Source organism: Lithobates pipiens, unplaced genomic scaffold, assembly GCF_037356315.1.
Source record: "Lithobates pipiens isolate NorthernLeopardFrog02 unplaced genomic scaffold, aLitPip1_a1.2 Scaffold_13, whole genome shotgun sequence".
Lineage (NCBI taxonomy): Eukaryota > Metazoa > Chordata > Amphibia > Anura > Ranidae > Lithobates > Lithobates pipiens.
The window spans coordinates 437,428,498-437,449,671 of record NW_027507718.1 but is presented as its reverse complement, the minus strand read 5'-3'; the positions used below and the strand labels follow the sequence as shown (position 1 = coordinate 437,449,671).

General features: G+C 45.5%; 1 protein-coding gene across 1 annotated transcript in view; it reads left to right on the top strand.

Annotated features, from left to right (window-relative positions):
- Positions 1 to 135: 135 nt before the first annotated feature.
- RBPJ (recombination signal binding protein for immunoglobulin kappa J region) overlaps positions 136 to 21,174 on the top strand; it is a 166,751-nt gene continuing 145,712 nt past the window's right edge. The window contains exon 1 of the mRNA XM_077477679.1: positions 136 to 251. Coding sequence (XP_077333805.1) covers positions 136 to 251 — 116 coding nt within the window. The remainder of the gene's footprint in view (positions 252 to 21,174) is intronic.

Sequence of the window (21,174 nt, the reverse complement as noted above, 5' to 3'; positions counted from 1 at the left end):
CCCGCCCCTACACACACCGCTACCCCTGACGTCACTCCCAAATGAAAACACGCAATACCAGCGTGGGAACGCTAACAGGGGCGTGGCCCCAAACACTGTGCTCCAGCACTAGGCAAGTGTCTGGTAGGCGTGGTTATGTCCCAGAGGGGCGTGATCGGCGTCTGGTGGGTGTTCTACCAACAACAACCCGGATCTCGCGAGGTTTGGAGTTTTGGCGAGAGTTTGTGGAAGATGGCGCCTGTTGTGACAGGGTAAGTCTGGGAGTCGGGCGGCTGTGAGGGGGAGCGGGGCGGGATGAGGGGGAGCCCCGGAGCGGGCAGAGGAGTGCCGCGTACTGCGGCTGGCGTGGAGAGGGGTAGGCCCCGGGCCCAGAGGGAAGGGGGGAGCGCCAGCCATAGTGCCGCACTAGTTGGGGCTTCTGTCGGCTTCCTCGCCCGGGTCTGCGGGGGGAAAGAAGAGTCTTTGTCTGTCCGCCCGGCTGTGTGTGTGATGGAGAGAACCGGCCTCCCCCCACCACCATGGAGGACACCGCACACACATCTCCTCCTCTGTATGCATCCCATCACTCCTCACTCATCATCACTACTACTCCTCACTCATCATCACTACTACTCCTCACTCATCATCACTACTACTCCTCACTCATCATCACTACTACTCCTCACTCATCATCACTACTACTCCTCACTCATCACCACTAATCCTCACTCATCATCACTACTACTCCTCACTCATCATCACTACTCCTCACTCATCATCATCACTACTCCTCACTACTCATCATCACTACTCCTCACTCATCACCACTACTCCTCACTCATCACCACTACTCCTCACTCATCACCACTACTCTTCACTCCTCATCACTACTCCTCATCACTACTCCTCATCACTACTCCTCATCACTACTCCTCATCACTACTCCTCATCACTACTCCTCATCACTACTCCTCATCACTACTCCTCATCACTACTCCTCATCATCACCACTCCTCACTCTTCCTCATCATCACTACTCCTCATCATCACCACTCCTCACTCTTCCTCATCATCACCACTACTCACTCATCACCACTACTCCTCACTCATCACCACTACTCTTCACTCATCACCACTACTCTTCACTCATCATCACTACTCTTCACTCATCATCACTACTCTTCACTCATCATCACTACTCTTCACTCATCATCACTACTCTTCACTCATCATCACTACTCTTCACTCATCATCACTACTCTTCACTCATCATCACTACTCTTCCTCATCATCACTACTCCTCCTCATCACTACTCCTCCTCATCACTACTCCTCCTCATCACTACTCCTCATCATCACTACTCCTCATCATCACTACTCCTCATCATCACTACTCCTCATCATCACTACTCCTCATCATCACTACTCCTCATCATCACCACTCCTCATCATCACCACTCCTCATCATCACCACTCCTCATCATCACCACTCCTCATCATCACCACTCCTCATCATCACCACTCCTCATCATCACCACTCCTCATCATCACCACTCCTCATCATCACCACTCCTCACTCTTCCTCATCATCACCACTCCTCACTCTTCCTCATCATCACCACTCCTCACTCTTCCTCATCATCACCACTCCTCACTCTTCCTCATCATCACCACTCCTCACTCTTCCTCATCATCACCACTCCTCACTCTTCCTCATCATCACCACTCCTCACTCTTCCTCATCATCACCACTCCTCACTCTTCCTCATCATCACCACTCCTCACTCTTCCTCTTCATCACCACTCCTCACTCTTCCTCTTCATCACCACTCCTCACTCTTCCTCTTCATCACCACTCCTCACTCTTCCTCTTCATCAGCCCTCACCTCCCCGGCCCATCGTCATCTTCTTCATCAGCCCTCACCTCCCCGGCCCATCGTCATCTTCTTCATCAGCCCTCATCTCCCCGGCCCATCGTCATCATCATCTCCCTCATTTCATTCCCTCGGATACTGAGAACAATTATCACTCCAGAGATAGCACAGAAGCAGTCTGACAGATTGTTGCCCCCCCCCCCCCCCCAGATAAGACAACAGAGGTTTGATAGTAAATGGTGTCTGTCCCCTTCACTTAGATAGGACAGCGGAGGTCTGATGGTGAATTGTCCCTCTGAGAAAGGACAGATGAGGTCTGATAGGACAGCGGAGGTCTGATGGTGAATTGTCCCTCTGAGAAAGGACAGATGAGGTCTGATAGGACAGCGGAGGTCTGATGGTGAATTGTCCCTCTGAGATGGGACAGATGAGGTCTGATAGGACAGCGGAGGTCTGAGAGACGTTTATAGCTGATGTAAGGGAGCCACAGGTGCAGTGTAAGGCCTCCCTTTGCAATGAAGTATACAAGAGGTCCCCTCGGTGCTTGTGTAAACTCATCCAGCTGTGGGTACTATCAGTGTCCAGGGATGTGTGCGCCTTTCCCGAGGCACCGGAGTGCCAGCATACAATCATTCCTCGCAATGTACCCGTGGCTTCCGCCCCCCGGCTCTTTCATGTACTCCCTCTTTTGCAGCCGTGTGTGCGAATCCTGTTGGATATGGACTGCAGCTTTGTGATGTGCTCAGACTTCCGCATAGAGCCAGTAAAGCAGATCTTCCACTGATGAGGAAAAATGATGCCGTATTTGTGTTTTGGATGCACTGAAAGCGAAAAGGAATAATTTGCATGACTCCGCCCACTTACCAATGCTTTTGGGTTTTGTGCTGGAAGCAAGGCCGATCGATTACCTTCTATTATAAGAAGGTAATGCAGCATTTATTGTTTCCAATGAAATTGGGCCGTTTGCATTTTTACCATTATAGTGATGACAAACGATCGTATCTAATCAGAGCATTGGAAGGGCTTCTTCTCTATGTCTAAATGTCCCATTATATAAAAGAATTGGAGAAGAAAATCCCCACTTGTTTGCTTTAGGTAGCATTGGTTGAGTTGGGGGATGGAGGTGACATTGGCTCTGCGCACTACTAGACTGGTTGCTCATTATCTGGTCTTGTCAGATTGGGCAGCACTTACGTTGGCTCTGCTGCATTCATGTGTTATGAGACTAAATAGCTTTTCTTGGGAAATAAGTTTTACGTGAACACCTTAACCACTACAATACTGGGCACTTTCACCCCCTTCCTTTCCAGCCCAATTTTCAAATTTCATCGCTCTCGCAATTTCAATGACAATTGCGCGGTCATGCTACGCTGTACCTAAATTAAATTTGTATCATTTTGTTTGCACAAATAGAGCTTTCTTTTGGTGGTATTTATTCACGACTACTGTTTTTTATTTTTTGCGATATAAGTGAAAAAAGAGCGGAAATTTGGAAAAAAAAACAATATTTTCTCCTTTCTATTTTACAAGAAGTCCAATAAAATCAAATTTTGTCATAGATTTAAGCCAAAATGTATTCTGCTACATGTTTTTGGTAAAAAAAAGTTTGGTTAAGTGTATAATGGTTTGTGTGATCACGGATATATGTGTGCAGATAATCATTGGGACATGTGATTTTAGTGGGACATATGTGGGGGGCATGTGCTTTTATTATTTGGGAACATGTGTGGGGACATTGTGTTAACACTGTGTGGTGATGTGTGTTTTCTTTAGACTGGTGACTGAGTAAAAAGCTGTAAAAAAACAGCTCATACTCACTGATCACCAGCCGGCTGCAGCGATCCGCTCTCCTCTCCTCAACGACACCTTCCGTGTGAGGAGAGGAGAGCCGATTGCCTAGCAACCGGCTGTTTGTTTACATCACATGACGGCCGTGATTGGACACGCCGTCATGTGATCAGGAGGGCCAATCGCAGAGCCCTCCTGCCGATTCGAGATGTGCTGTGTCCGGGTGACATGAGCGCATCTGGAACGTGCTGCTGCGTGGGCACGCGTGCGCGTGATCCCCCTACTTCTGAAGGATGTTCATGGACGTCTACTCAGAAGTAGAGCTTCCACACGGCCAATGTACATATACGGTAGTAGTTAAGACCTGGAGCTCCGAGTCAGAGAAATTGGGGAAAAACTGCACCACCACAATTCTCTGACTCTGAGTTGGTAGGGTGTGCAGGTAACACGCAGCAGTCCATCACTGTATTCTGATTGGAGGTCCCTAGCCTTTGTCAACTTGTGAATAGTATGTCCAGGTAGGTCTGTGTTTACCAGCACAGGTGCTCCGTGTATCTCTGTGTAGGCAGTCCCATTGTCTATTGGTACACGGCCCCTGGTATGACATCCATGTAGGGCAGGTATGTGTCCGCCATTGCAGATAGTATGCGTTTGGGGCATGCACCTACACAGAGGTCTTACAGCCGCTGTGTCTCAATATGACATCAATGGGAGTGCTCAGAACACCTGCGCGTCCTTGTGTAAACACGGCCCTGCATGGTTGTATGGTATTGTACTCCCTGTGTGAACGAGGCCTAAACCAGACCTGAAGCTGAGCTCTGGGCAAGTATAAAAGATGCAATTCATTTTTTTAATGTCATTACTTAAATCTTCCTCTTAAAATCTGCAAATATGCTGGCAGTGGACATGCTGATTGGAGAAAGTCGACTGAGCAGAGAGGTACCACTTCAGTCTCCTGCTGGTCTGTTAGCAGGGGGGAGATTACACTACTGTATTACTTCTGCAGTACATTCTCTGCTGTGTAAATCCCATTTTGCTTTTTGCCTTAACATCAGTATTAAATCAAACCAGCCAGTTCCAACCTATTCCTCTTGTTATCCCATCTAGCAGGACTATTGTAATCTGCTAATTCAGGTCTCCAGTCTCCGCCAATTACTAGTTAGCAGCTGTGAAAACTCAGACTGAAAAGTAAAGTTCATTCCTCCGCAGTCTCTGGATGTAATGACTACTTCCCTCCTTTCCTGATTGGCTGGAATTGAGGTTGGTTAATAGAAAAATATTTAATTCAAGCCAGTGGGGAAAAAGGGGAGTAAAGGAAGCTTGAAAGAACACATTGGGGTTGATTTACTAAAGGCAAATCCACTTTCCACTACAAGTGCATTTTTTATTTCTGTAATTGTTAACAAGTGTGTGTTTTTTTTTTTATTTTTTTAAAAAATTTTTTATTTTGTGTGTCTATTGTGACATGATAGTCATTGGTGTTAATTCTGTCAGACTTTATCTGCTTTTGTTGGCGGTCTGTCTGTTAGGTGTCGTCTTTTAGCCATTACATCTTGTGATTTCTCAACTAGTGTAAGCACGTGATTATTGTATCAATGTCAAAAATCCTTAGGCTGGGCATGTTATACAATTTTCTGAACAATTTTCTTAGGCTCGATTCACATTTATGCATGCAACATTTGAGCGTTTTTGGACACACGTTTTTACCGCGATTTTGCGTTTTTCTTTTTTTTTTTTTTTTTACACACTGGTTGCTTCGCAACCAGCTATATACAGTGAAAAAAATAAAAATAAAAAAATAACGCGGGTAAAAACGCGGTACTTGCATTTTTAATACGGGTCCATTGACTTCTATTACATTCAAAATGCTGCATTTTGCATGAAAAAAAGTCCCCGACCCTTTCCAAAATCGCAGAGGCACAAAAATGCATTGATGTGAACATGTTCCATAGGAACCCATGTTAAAAAATGTCCCTGAATTTCTGCAAAATGCATCAAAAAACGTTGGTGTGAATCAAGCCTTAGATTTACCAAAGCCATATAATATGAGGTCAGACCTAAACACTTTCATTGTGTATGCAATCAGACAGCCCCTTTCACTACATTAGGGGTGTCAAACTCCATTTCATCGCCGGCTGCATCAGCAGTATGGTTGTATCTGGGGTGCGGTACATACAGAGTGCAGAATTCAGGATTAAGATCTGGTTCACATTGGTACGATTTGCGGGCAATGGTGCCTGTCCTAATCGGTGCAACGCTGCATTTGCATTCGTCCAAGTAGTTTATGTACTACTTTTTGTGATTTCGGGCTGCAATTTACATCTGTGCAGAAACCTGCACAAATGTCTCTGAAATCGGAACTGACACACAGGAGTGAAATCGTACAAAATCAGCTGAACTTGTGTGACTTTTTTCCCAGAGATCAGTGTGAACCTGGGCTTAAGTGTTACTAAACTGTGCCACCCCAGTCCCCCCCCCCCTCCTCTCTCTCCTACCTGGCCCAGCTCTAGTACAGTACCTCCCTGTGTAGGCAGCTCTCGCACCTTGCAGGGAGGTTATTCTCTATCTCTATCTGTCCCCACCATCACGGAGTTCAGGGGTGTGTTTGATCCATTAGCTGCTGGGAGCAAAGCTGTCCCTTGTAAACACAGAAGGGCTTCTGTGTTTACAAGTGACAGTGGGGTGTGGGAGCAAAGGAAGAGTCTGAGGTGGCAGAACTCCATTCTGCCACCTGGCTGCAAAACTGGGTGCAAAAAAAACACATAAGGCAGCACACTTTGGAAGTGGGAATAGGTGCGATTTCCATTCTGCTCACGCTGTTGTCACTCAGATCCATACATCCATAGCCTAGACATACATTCGGCGGCTATGGACTTGAAGTGTGCCCGCAAGGTAACCCCCAGCAGAGCGCTTCTCCTAGGGGGTTATCTGATGTGGGGAGGAGCCGTGAGAGACCCTAGAAGATGGTGGTCGGGGCCACTCTGTGCAAAACGAGCCGCGCAGTGGTGGCATCTATGACATGTTTCTGGTTTTTATTTCTTTTTTAAATCAAAGCTTTACAATCACTTGCAGATTCCTGTGTATTTATGACGTCTGACTTCACTGTCATGCTGGACAGTAAAACTTGGATTCCATTTAAATGTGATTTGCAATGTCTATATCTACAATTGCACTGGAAAGGTGTAGTGTTTATGCTGCATTAGATCAGAATGGATAATAAAAGTGATTGTAATGCAGAAAACACGATTGTGAGTGAAATCAAAGCTCATATATTTTCACATTGTATTTCCTTTGTCTATTAATCTGAACAATCTTGAAGTCTGTAAACTGACTTTGTGAAAAATGCCACATTTTAATTCTGTGGCACACGTTCACTATGCCCCGTGAGGCACCGTTCACACTTTGCACAATGGGAACTCGTATTCCCACTTGTGATATTGTGTTGGCGATTTTCATGTGATTCATGCATAAGGCAACCCATTCACTGTCATAGGCTGTTCTTTGCGAGTTTGTTGCCCATTAGAAACCCCTTTTGGGCGACAAGCTTCATGCAATTTATTTATTTATTAAATTTTTTTGAAGTTGCATTTTTCCATGATTATAGGGTGCTTGCATTGTGTTCGTAGTCCCATTTAGAATAGATGGTACCCAAAGACGTGTTGTGTGTTTTGCACCGATTGCCACACGATTTGGAATTGCGGGAAGAATTACATTCCACTTGAGAAGTGTGAATGGAGCCTTAATAGGTGCTGTGGTGTCACACGTTTCACAGAGCCTTCCCTCTAAACCAGGGATATGCAATTAGCGGACCTCTGGGTGTCATGCTTGTGACTGTCAGAGTCTTGCTGTGCCTCATGGGACTGTTAGTTCTGCAACAGCTGGAGGTCCGCTAATTGCATATCCCTGCTCTAAACAATGGAGGTATTGAGAGGAGGGGTTTTGGGAGGTGGAGTTAGTACAGGAATCACTGTTTGCAGGCAGCAAGGTACCATGGGATATGTAGTCCATAGAGATTGAAAGTAAACAGCAGAGGAGAATCTGCAAGGCATGCAGGAAATCCAGGAATTTGGGGAAAGAGACAGCCAGGAGACAGGCAAAGCTCAAAACATTAAAGGAGATATTATTATCATTATTATTTTTAAGTAAGATTGATAAAAGCTGATGTTTGTATTGCTGTTACAATTCTGATCTAAAATGATAGTGTACCCTGTGACCATGGAACTTTAATGGCACGTGTGACAGGTTGGTGCATTTTTTTTTTGGGAAAAATTTTCCTTTTTATGTGTTCATTCTGCAAATACTTAGACTGTAAAAGTAAAGTAGACTTACTATGGCAACTGTTACCAATGAAAATTGAGTTTATAACATAACCTACTATATCTTGCAGTGTATTGATTGATATCAAATTTAGGATTCATGCACACAGCATCCTGTGAAATCACTCCCCCGGAACAGTTATTTGCCTGGGGTGGCCTAAAGCAGTGGTTCTCAACACTGACCTCAAGTACCCCCAACAGACCATGTTTGCAGGTTTTCCTTTATCTTGCACAGGTGCTTTAACCACTTGCTTACTGGGCACTTAAACCCCCCTCCTGCCCAGACCAATTTTCAGCGCTGATGCACTTTGAATGACAATTGCGCGGGCATACAACACTGTACCCAAATGACATTTTTATCATTTTTTTCCCACAAATAGAGCTTTCTTTTGGTGGTATTTAGTTACAGCTGGGAGTTTTATTTTTTGCTGAACAAACAAAAAAAGATGCAAAAAAAAATAAAAAATCATGTTTAATAGTTTGTTATAAAATTTTGCAAACAGGTCATTTTTTTTCTCCTTCTTTGAAGTGCGCTGATGAGGCGGCACTGATAGGCTGCACTGGTGGGCACTGATAGGCATAGTTATGGCGGCACTGATAGGCACAGATAAGGCAGTACTGATGGGCACAGATAAGGTGGCACTGATGAGCAAAGATTATTATTATTATTATTATTCAGGATTTATATAGCGCCAACAATTTAAGCAGCACTTTACAATATAAAGGGAGACAATACAGTTACAATACAATTAAATACAAGAGGATTAAGAGGGCCCTGCTCAGAAGAGCTTACAATCTAAAAGATGGGCACGGATGGGTGGCACGGATGGGTGGCACTGGTAGATGACACTGATGGGAACGGATATGTGGCACTGGGGTGCAGCACCGTTGTTGAGGCAGATTGTGGGCACTGCTGGGTGGCACTGTGGGCACTGCTGGGTGGCACTGATGGGGGGGCACTTATTTTTTAATGAGATGGCACTGGCAGGGGGCAGGTGGGCACTGGCAGGGCTGGCCGTGATCAGCTCTTTTTGTTTCGCGCGAGGAGGAATAATAGCCAATTACCGGCTCCGTTGTATCACATGATCAGCTGTCATTGGCTGACAGCTGATCACGTGGTAAGGGGTCAGGATCGACCCCTTGCTCGGATCAGTGATCAGGCGAGTCTCATAGACTCGCCGATCACAGAGCGTGCCGCGTGCGCCCCTCGGGGCGCGCAGGCCGCTCATGCACGGGACGACGTCAATAGACGTAGTCCCAGCAAAGGAGGTCCGCGCTGTAGCCGTCATTCGGCTGTAGCGCGGGTCTCTAGTGGTTAAATCAGTCAATGGCTTGGTATTTAGGGCAGCTATTTTATCTGAGAAATTCCCAAAACATGGCCTGTTGGGGTTAGTTAAGGACAGGGTTGAGAACCACTGGCTTAAAGCACCCAGACTATCTGCGCTCAGAGCATACATCTATGCAGATTGCTTCGGCACCTGCAGTACATAACCATGTAGAGCCCCCCCATCTTTGAAGGCATCTCAATTAGGTCTTTTCACACTGGACGGATCCATGATGATCCACTTGCTCAGCAGGGATTGCTCCGCTTATCCCCGCTGAGCCGGCGGATGACAGGGCCTTGTCAGATCTCTGCTCTCCTCTATGGGGGATCGGATGAACACGGACCGTCTGTCCGTGTTCATGCGATCCACTCTGCAGACAGATAGAAAAATAGTACTTTCCTCCATCTGCAGAATCGGACCATTGCGGAGACGGAGGATATCGGGTGTCTGTGGATGTTCATCCGCAGACACTCGCTATCCCATAGGAATGCATGTATGTCTGTATTTCGTCCGCAAATGGATGAATGAAATACGGACATACTGTCTGCATGTGTGAAAGGGGCCTTAATGGCTGTATGAAGCAGCTGCAGGTTCCAGGAGGCTGATTACACAGGCTCTGAACATTGCACTGCCCCATATGGCCATGTGTATGAACCCCTCTTCCCTAAATCAGTGGTCCGACTCCTCAACCCTGTCCTCAGGGCCCACCAACAGGCCAGGTTTGCAAGATAACTGAAATACATCACAGGTGATATCATTTGCAGCTCACTGATTGCAGTATTCCAGTCTGCATCTTCCCAAGGTAATACATAAAACCTGGCCTGTTAGTGAGCCCTGAGGACAGGGTGGATGACCACTGACATATTGCTTTGTATGATTTCTCTGCTGTATATTCTGTTCTATTGTATTTTATTATGAGTCCGCCTGATGACTGATCTCTGTATTCTGAATGCTGCAATGTTAGTCCTGTTTTGGATGATTTATAAAGAACTGAGAGTAAACTTAGATGAACTTAGAAAATGGAGGCAGATCTGTTGTGTGTTTGAAACGTTGTGGTATTTGTGCATATGAAAGTCTATCAATCATGATGTTGGTAGTTGCATTAAAGTATGGGATCGCATTTAACAGAATACAGCAAATTTCTGGAAAAATAAAGTTGTATGAGGGACTTTTGAGGTACCACTTGTATACATATTTTAATATGTTTAATTTAACTTCCATCTATACATTATCCATAACCCCAGAGCAGCTATTTATTTTTTCCCCGATTGTGCCTAGTATATTTGGTGGAGTTTTCTCATGTCTTGGTGCTGATCTCACGGTGGAATGGACATATCGCTCTGTGCGCTTGGCAGCTTGTGATTGGTTCTGTCGCCTCAAGAGTACCAAAGGCCTGTGTATAATTATTATAAATATACTGTATTACTAGCACTGTTGCGCATTGGTAAGTATTTCTCCACTTCTACATTCATGAAATTGTACACACATGTACTGTACAGTGACTGCTTATTTCCATGCTATAACAGCATGGCCATATCATTTCCCATTGCCAAATGCAGGGATGCCCCGGACAGGAGATGGCATGAATTCCCTTGTATTATCTGTTCTGAAAAGGCTTCTAATTCAGTATTGCATATCCTAATGATAGAAGATTATATTACCATAGACTACAGTAACTGCGCATAGCTAGCGTTTGAGCTGTGATGCTGTGTCAATCTAAGTCATTATTTGTCGATATTCTGGGGATTTCTTCTCATCCAGGGAACTTCTACATTCACCTGTGAGGATCATAGGGTTGCACTGTGGGGTGCAACTTAGGAATAAGCATTTACTGTACATGTGTACATACAATACCATCAATGTACGATTGGAGAGATGTGACAAAATACTGGTATAACATGTATGTGCTTTGTAATATCGCTTGTAATTATTGTATACAGACCTCTCTAGTACACTTGTGGAAGCATCACCTATGATAGTAGCCTCCAAACTCCCCCGGGGGCTGGATGCGGTCCTCTGCTTGCTTTATCTGGCCCTTGGGGGGGTACTGTTTTATTCACTGACACCAATATAGAGCACAATCCTCCCAATGACACCGGTGATGGGGCACAATTCCTCCCGCTGACATCAATGATGGGGGATTGTTTACTTCCACTAATGCCGGGACATTTTGTACTGGGCCCCTTAGTTCCAGTGAAGGGAAATCTTAAAACGTCAACATACCAAGACATTTTGGACGATTTCATGCTCCCAACTTTGTGGGAACAGTTTGGCCCCTTCCTGTTGCAACAAAGCAAGGTCCATAAAGACATGTATGAGCAAGTTTTGGGTGGAGGAACTAGACTGGCCTGTACAGAGTCCTGACCTCAAAATTAGCTGCTCCCTTGCATATGGCCTGACCCAGTCATCTAGTCATAACATTAGGGCTGCAACTAACAATTATTTTCATAATCGATTAGTTGGCCGATTATTGTTTTGATTAATCAGTTAATAACCTTAAAGTGTGGTGTATAATTTAGTTAAGAATAAACTGCCTTTTTTTTTTTTTTAACTTTACATATTAAATATCTCTATGCAGTAGTAAATGTAAATCAACTATATGGTCAGGGTACAAAATATCTAATCCAGGGGTTGACAAATTTGCTTGGAATCTAGGAGCCAGCTAAAAAAGTTAGGAGCCGGGTCCGTGATGGCGATCCGGACCTGTCCCTGGCCTGACATGGAGACAAGTGAGGGGAAGATAGCCCCAAGCCCCCCACCTGTCTCCAAGTCATTGCCCCCCATAGCTCTTAGAGGGACATTTTTTTTTTTTTTTTCAAATGACAATTTTTTTTTTTAAATTGCATTTTAGTGTAAATATGAGATGTGAGGTCTCTCTGACCCCAGATCTCATATATAAGAGGACCTGTCATGCTTTTTTCTATTACAAGGGATTTTTACATTCCTTGTAATAGGAACAAAAGTGACACACATTTTTTTTTTTTTTTTTTTAAAGAACAGTGAAAAAAATAAAAATAAAAGTTAAAATAAAAAAAAAATATTTTAAACGCGCCCTGTCCCGCCAAGCTTGCGTGCAGAAGCGAACGCATATATGAAAGCGGTGTTCAAACCACACATGTGAGGTATCGCTGCGATCGGTAGAGTGAGAGCAATAATTCTAGCCCCAGACCTCCTCTGTAACTTAAAAAGTGCAACCTGTAGAATTTTTTAAATGTCGCCTATGGAGATTTTAAAGGGTAAAAGTTTGTCGCCATTCGATGAGTGGGCGCAATTTTGAAGCATGTCATGTTTGGTATCGATTTACTCGACGCAACATTATCTTTCACAATATTAAAAAAAATTGGGCTAACTTTACTGTCTTATTTTTTTTTTTTTTTATTAAATACATTTTCCCCAAAAAAGTGCGCTTGTAAGTCCGCTGTGCAAATACGGTGTGACAAACAGTATTGCAACGACCACCATTTTATTCTCTAGGGTGTTAGAATAAAATATATATATAATTTTTAGGGGTTCTGAGTAAAGGGAAGAAAGATAGGCTGGCAGACAGGGAAAATTAGCATTACATCCATTAGCATTGCTGGTTGTAATTCCAACGGCCACCACAAGAGGGCGCCAGATTACAGAAGGAACCATAGGATCGTAGAAGGCCTCAAAGCCGGGGGCTAAATTACCGGCCGGCGGCGGCGCGGCCCGACGCGATCGCGCCGGGGGGGCCACGGAGACAGCATACCCCCAGCTGTGCTGCCCCAGGCGCCAGGTCTGGAATTCTAGTCGCAAATGCGACCGGGCGCCCGGGTTTTGTCGAGCCCTGATCTAATCCACACAATACCTATATTTTGGCTTACCTGTAGCTGCACTGGATATCTCCTAAACCTGCACAGTTTAGGAGATATCCCTGTATTTGCATGTGCCGACGTCATCAGTACATGTGCACTTAAGCCAACGGAAGCAATGGCGCATACGTGCCGTTGCTTCAGTTGTACTATGCCATTCCCGGCGGCTCCCTCGTGGGAGTGACGTCATTGTGTCTCCAGCCAATCGCAGCGCCGGAGCCACGATACCCGAAGGAAAGTCCCTGGGGAGATGCTGGCCGCCGGAGCTGTGAAGTACCGCTGCGGGGGCTGCGATCTCAGGTAAGTCATTCATAATGAGCTAGTATGCTATGCATACTAGCTCATTATGCCTTTATCTTGCAGGTTTTTTTTTGGATATCTTAAAACGGAATTACTTTAAGGGTGAATCTGGTAAGTATCATCAGACTCGGATCACTTGTTTTTTATTTTTTATTTTTTTTGCAAATAATGTCTTCCTTCAAAAAGTTATTTTAAGAGCGTTCGTTCGATTTTCTAATCATTATTGGGGTCAAATCGATTTTCATTTTCAACCACAGTGGCGGGAAAATTTGGAAATAGAAAAGTTCTTGGCCAAAGGAATTTTCAGACCGTGTATGTGGTTTTTGTTTAGAAATGACATTAATTTTAAAAACAGAATGTTAAAAACAAGTGAAAATTTCAAACAACATTCTTTCAGCGAATGTATAAAGATTTTTTTTGTCTGAAAATTGATCCGTGTGGCCAAAATAAGGCTCGGTACACCTATGCAGTTTGCTTCTGATCTGTTTCTGCAGTGCTTTTTGCTGTGCGTTTTGATTTTTGCGCACGTGATTTTGCTGCGATTTTGAGTTTTTTTTTTTGGCCAAGTTGTTGGGCAGATTAAAAAACCCAAATTGCTGCAAAAACACATTACATGCTTTTCCACTTAAGTATATTGAACCATAAAAGCACCGTTTTGCGTTAAAAAAAAAAGCCCTTGACACTTTCCGAATACGCAGCGGGTAAAAAAAAGCATAGATGTGAATGTGTCCCATAGGAAACCATGGAAATGAACTGTGGTGCGTTTCTACAAAAAGCACCAAAAAGCACACAGATGTGAATCGGTAGTAACATAATTGTGTTAAAAAAAACTAAAATGAACCCTTTTATAGTACAAAAAAAAGCAGATAATCACTACTGTAAGGGGTTCACTTTTTTTACTGTAAAACTGTGGAAGTAATATTTACAGTAGCGATTATTTGCTCTCTTTGTAGTATAAAGGGCTAATTTTATTTTTATTTTTTTAACCCCATTATGTTACTGGCCGAATAATCGATTATGAAAATAGTAATCGATGAATTTCCTAATCGATTAGTTGTTTCAGCCCTACATACCCTCTTGTCAAAGTGGCTCAAATCCTTACACCCCTTTCTGCTTTTGAATACCATATTTATCGGTGTATAACACACACTTTTCCCCCTTAAAATCAGGCGAAAATCGTGGGTGTGTGTTGTACGCCGATCCCCCGCCGATTGTGAGCCTCTCAACGGCTTTTGGCCGCTCTCGCCATCTGTGTGAGCTGCAGAGATATACAGGACATCCAGCTCTGTATCTCGGTGGTTCCATATTTAAACGGCAAGGCTGCAAATGACCCGGACAAGGCTGCAGATGGACACTGATAAGGCTGCATTAATGGGCATTTAAATGTAAGTTTTATTTCCTTAAAATTACTTCCTAAACTTGGGGTGTGTGTTATACGCCGGCGCGTGTTATACGTCAATAAATACCGTACATGAACTTTAAGAGCCTCATGTTAACTTTCTGCTCAATATATCGCACCCAGTTTCAGATGCCTTTGTAGCGATGAGATTATAATATTGATATCGCCTGTCAGTAGTCATATTGTTATGGCTAATCAGGGTGTACTATTTTCCGAAAGACAACCACATGCACAGTTAGAATTTCGACCACTAACCATCAGAAAATCAAACATTGAATACAATTCTACTGGTCTATGGGGCAGCTTTGGTCCTGGAGGCCATACCATGTATCGAGAATGAGGGTTGGTGAAAGTCCTGCTCATTGGTGCTTGAATTACTAAATAAATTGAAAGCGTGCATATGTGGCAAAGTATTGTTTTTCATCTATAGGAAGGGATCAAATGGCATTTTCATTGTGTTGGAAAATTTCTAGAGTGCAGTAAGGACCACTTCAGATTTTAAATAGTGCCCTTCATCATTGAGAGTAGTAGAATTTACCTTTTTTGGGGGGGATAGGATATTGTGTATTGAATATGGATGATACAAGCAGACCCAGACTGTGAGAGGAAGGACCAGCAGTGTGGAGCTCTATCTAGTGTGTTGCACAGTACTGTCAGTCTTGCACTGGGTTCTTGCTGACAAGAGGAAAGATCAACATGTGGGATTACTCTTACACTGTTACATAAGAAGAAAGTTTGGGCTGGATCAGTGAAATTATTTTTTTTTCCTGCAGCAGGGAAAACTGAAGTCGCAGACCTGGAAATATCATCTGCCAGAGACGCTTGTATAATACTTTTGAAAGGGGTTGCACGTTTTTTGGTAGGACAGATATTTCACATGTGTGCTCTATTTAGCTGCTGGCTGGGAACTCGGCATTAAAGTGTAACTGGACCATCTGAAAGGCTGGCCATACATTATACAATTTTCTTCTATAGATTTACCAAAACTATATAATATGAGGTCAAACCTAAACACTTTCAATTTGTGTGCAATCAGGCAGGCCCTTGTACTACACAGTTTAAGGTAAATCTAAAGGAAATTGAATAAGAAAATTGTATGGTGTATGGCCAGCCTAAAGTGGAGTTCCACCCATTTTCTTTAGTTTAAAAAAGCATAGCTGCTGACTATTAATAAACCAACACAATGTGGCCGCCCAGAGGCTAGCTCCCCTCCTCCACCTCTTCTCGGCACCATCATGGTAACTGTGGGCACCCGGCCGTGAAAGCTCATGGCTTCGTGGCTGGCCATGCACTGCGCATGCACAAGTTGTGCTGCACTCCCTCCTATTGGCCAGCTGATCTCCTGGGACCTGAGTTGTGTCCCAGAAGATTGCTGGCAGGGAGGGGCCGCCTAGGGCGAGAGGAGGAGTCACCTAGGCGGCCAAAGATGGGAAGCAGGAAGCGGGACAGGAAGTCCCATGAAAAAAAGGGTACACCCCCCCTCCCTCAAAAAATAAAAATAAAATAAAATATGATATGCAAAATGTGGCATGTCAGGGGGCGAGGAGTGCTTAAATCGGAAGTTCTACTTTTGGGTGGAACTCTGCTGTAAGGTTGTTCTTACCTGATGAGAGCTGCAATCAGAAGACCTTTCTGACCTGGAGGTGCATGCTCCGTAATCTATATTTCAATTCATCGTTTTTAAGAATATTTTATTTTCAATTTATACATAAATATACAATATGTGTTTTTTTTCCCCAATCGTCTTTCAGGACAGCCACCTTTGAGAGACACTGGCTCCTCCCCTCTTAGGAAACACCGCCTTCATTTTCATGATTTAAGCCTCCTCCTCCCTTCGTTCCTCAGTTATGGTGTTTCCTCTGGTGGGGAGACATCGCTAAGGAACCTTAGCTGAATTCGGTTGGTGAGACTGAAGCTATCCGAGCGGAGCCCCGGCCCCACTCGGTTACCCGACCGTCTATCGGTCGGCCCTTGACAGTCGGATCAGCGGGGAGCTGAAGCGTTCGTACTGTCTATACACCCTAAACTTCGCTTGGGGAAAGCAGGAAGTTTTACAGGGTCGTCCGTCCGTTCACCCGCGGGTGTTTTAACGGAACAGGCAGTCCGGTCGGCTGGGGAAGCTGAACTTTTGACTGACCTTTTTCTATATACGCACTCCAATCTTCGCTTGGGGAAAGCAGGAAGTTTTTGGGGAGGTTCATCCCTGCGTTTCGTCCAGTGGGGCGCTGCAACGAGGACGTCCAAGGCCCCCCTGTGTATCCAGTCGGCTGGGAGCCAGAGGCCGGACCGGTTGGCGGGCGACGTCAATTCCGGTGGGGGCGGACCTCTTCGTTGGATCCGCGTCTTCCGGTTCCGGACGCGGCACGTGGAGGGGAACCTAGCGTTCGGCTGGTGCAGCCTCTCTTTCTACAGTTGCACAGGTAGCTGTTGGAGGCACGTTCGTACCACTCTTCCTCAACAGGAGAATGTCCAAAGCAGTGGCTTCGGGAGCTCCAGGAGTAACGGCACCAGCCACTCAAAGGTAAAAGCCCTGGCGAGGGGTTCCCTTACCTTACAACCAGTAGCTCCACTGGTGTTTTTTCCCCCTAGGTGGTCGGGGGGGAAGGGCAGTGCGTCTGGGATCCAGATGGAGATTGATCCTAGGGGAGGGCACTCCCGGTGGTCCTCTTAAGTAGTGCTGGTGTTTCTTTTTTTTTTTTTAGGATTTTATGCTGCTCTTTTATCTCTAGGTCTCTGAAGGACATGAGCAAGTCTCCCCTTGGTTCTAGGAGGGAGCGTCCTTCATATAGAGCCTCTTTGGGGAATCCCTGGTTCAAAGGCACTTGGTAAAGAGTGTATTGAAGCACCGGATAGCTCAGTCAGACCTTTAACCTAAGGTTCCAGTGGCCTCAGAGGGTTCAGGTCCCTGTTTGAGCGCCATCAGGAAACAGGCAGCAAAACACGGTGCATATCTGGCGGCTTCTGTGAAGGTTCCAGTGGCCTCAGCTCCAGAGCACTCTTTCACCAGCACAGCAGAGTGTTCCACCTAACCCGATGGATGTTCCTCCTGCAGGTTAAGGGAGAGTCTAGAGGGTTCCAGAGAGGAAGTTGAGGAAGAAGTTGACAGTGCCGTCTCAGACTCCCAAGGGAATCTGATAAAGGTGAGGGCTTGGGTGGGGAACCCAAAAGAACCCCTCGATATAAACTTCCCCCTGGATGAAGTGGATAAGCTCTTGAGAGCTATTCATACCACTTTAGGAAGAAGGCATTGTCACCCCACGATCAGATGTACTAGGACCTGGGGGAAGCGGGTGTTCCCGGTTCATGATGTCTTGATCGATGCCATCAGGAATGGCGGGGTCCCGAAGGAAAACCTTTCTTTTCTGGTGCATTAAAGCAAAGGTTTTTTCTTGGGCGGAAGAGGAAGCTCTTGTCTGGAATGGAATCTCCCAGGTTAGAGACTACCTTTCTTCAGACGTCCAGGCATACTGACCTGTCCTCAGGGACATGGGAATACTTTCAGACCCTATGTTTGAAATGATGGACTCACTTTTGAAGGATGCATGGACTTTTTCTCTTAAGAAAATATCTAAGCCTGCCATAGCGGCCACAGTGGTGGCTCATAATATGAAGTGTCGGCTTAGCCAGATTAATGCATGAAGCAATGACGGCAGAGGAGACTTTCTATCCTCCTTTCCCATGCTGCTTAAGGTGTTGGCATACGCTGCTTCGATTCAATCCAGGCGAATGTATGCAGGATCTTCGGCTCTGACCAACTCAGCCTGGAGGGCCTCAGGGCTGAAGACATGGCAGGGGGTCAAGGCATGGCAGGGGGACAAGGCGTCCAAAGCAAACTCTGGAAACCTCTTTACAGGAGGCTGCTGTTACTGCTACTGTTTACTGCTGTTTGGGCCAGGTCTTGAAGCAGTGCTAGATCGCACGGCTGATAAGAAAAAGGCCTTTCCCCTTAAGAAATATGGGGAGCAGTAAAAAAGAGGCCTTCCTCCCCCAGTGGGAGATGATCACCTCCGATCAGTTTGTGTTGGGGATCATCGTAAGAGGTTACCGTTTGGAGTTTTCAGAACTCTCCTCTTTTGAGACTCCTTGTCACTGAGCTGCCAAAATGTGCCCTTCTTTCCTCTTCAGGAGTTAGAGGAACAGGAAGTGGTAATACAGGTCCCAGCAGGATATATAGAAAGGGCTCCTATTCTCACATTTTTGTGGTTCACAAGCCTTTGGGAAAAAAGTTCAGGCTCATCCTGAACCTGAAACGTCTGTGTGTCTTAGTCACCTACAGATGGCTTTCGTTGGTTTTGGTCACTGGGTGAGGGCACCTCTTCCACCAAAACTGTTTCAGGGCATGGATAGTATGGATGCATACCTGCATATTCCCATTGCAGAGAACCACCAGCGTTTCCTTAGGCTAGCAGTGATAACTTCTGTAGGGGTGCTACACATTCAGTTCAAAGCACTTCCCTTTTGGGCTATCCCTTTCCTCCTCCTATCTTCACCAAAGTGAGGGTAGAAGTTCTGGCATTCCTGCGTCTCAGGGGAGTCTCGGTGATCGTGTGTCCTGAAGATCTTCTCCGGTTTGTACCTTCTCTGACACAGTCGATTTGGGATCAACAGGTAACAAAAGACCTGTTAGTGAGCCTGGGTTGGCCTCTGAACCTAGAGAAACCCAACTTAAATTCCTTACCAGGGGGTCACCTTCCTGGGGTAGGTGCTGGGCTCAACAGAACAAAAGGTCTTCCCTCCTTGGAGAAGATCCAGAAGATAGACAGAGCACTGTTGTTTCTCCAGGGCAACCGTCAAAAACTCAGTTAGGCAGGTTGAGTTTACTGACAGCCACGCTCCTAGCAGTTCAGTGGACGGGGTCATGTTACCGTCCTCTGTAAACTATTCATCTTGAAGCTTTGGGACCACAGTCAGGGGTCTTGGGACTCTTTGGTTCCAACTCAGGTAAAGAGGTCCCTTTGGGAAAGGGAGCACGTTTGTTATAAGACCTAGAATGGAGTTTCCCAGTATCCAGGGTGGTTACAACCGATACGAACGGCTTAGGTTGGGGTACACACCTAGACTCCTGTTTGGTACAGGAAGGAATCTAAGAGATCCTCAAATTGGAGGGAGTTGAGAACAGTAGATCTGGTTCTCAGGACCTCTCAGAGTTCTCTGGAGACTTCATGTAAGAGTCATGGAAACAATCCCTTGGCAGTGGCTTGCGTCGACAGGACGGGGACTCCTGGAGCGGATCCTTATGGGTCCTAGCGAAGGCCATCCTCAGATGGGCCGAATATTAAAATCCTCTCTTTTCAGTGATCTGTCTTGAAGGAGAGCAAATCCTGATATTAGATTTCCTCAGAGCAACCAGGTTCTCAAGCAGGAGGTTCTTCGAATGGATCACCCAGAGTTGGGGGATTCCTTGGATAGACCTCTCTTTTTCTCAAGGGAAAACGCAAAGGAAGCCATCTCCTGTTCCATGAACAGGGGAGATGGGAGGTCGGGAGCAGACACACTAAAGCACAGAGTTAGGGTTTCTCTAAGTGCTATGCTTTCTCCCCTCCCGTTCTGATTCCTGCAGGGTCAGGGAAGTTTTCAGGTGGAGGTTACTACCTATTTTCTAATCACACCTCTTGGGCCCAGGAGGCCGTGGTTCTCCATTCTGAAGGGCCTGTCAGTAGAACCCCCCTCCCTCCCCGGGTTTTCCCGGTCTAGGAGTGTCCTTTCTCCCAGGGTCCAGTCTGCGGTCCCCAGGTGGATTCTTGCAGCTTGGCTACTGAGAAGGAATTGCTGAAGGGCAAAGAGGTCTCAGACTGTTTAATAGCCACTCGTCTGAATTGCAGGTAAATAGAAACTCAGACCATTTTCTTGAAGGTATGGAGACGGTTCAACAGCTGATGCTCAGAGAACTCCTTCAATGTGCACAGCCTCGTAGCCGTTCTAGAGTTCCTGCAGTCAGGGGCAGATAAAGGTTTAGCCCCATAAACATTGAAGAGTCAGGTTTTCGCTTTTAGCGTATTCCTGGAAGGGCATCTAACATCAGACCTTGGTATAGTAAGGTTCTTAGAGCCTTAAGTAGGCAAAGACCAAGCCTTTGGTCACCCCCTTCCCAGTCGGGGTCACTCATTAGTTTTACAGGTTCCCACAAAGGAACCTTTTTCAGCAATTGGAATCTGGCTGGTTATGGTTGATCACTCTCAAAACTGTGTTTTTTGTGGCGATCACTGCGGCAAGGAAAGTGAGTAAACTCAAAACCCTTTCTGTTAAGGCACTCCCTTTCCAGACCATTCAGTTTTTAAGATCATTCTGGCCTTTTTACCTAATGGTAGTCTCTAATCCTCAGAGAGTCCGAGAGATTATGCTGCCTATTTTTCGTTCAAA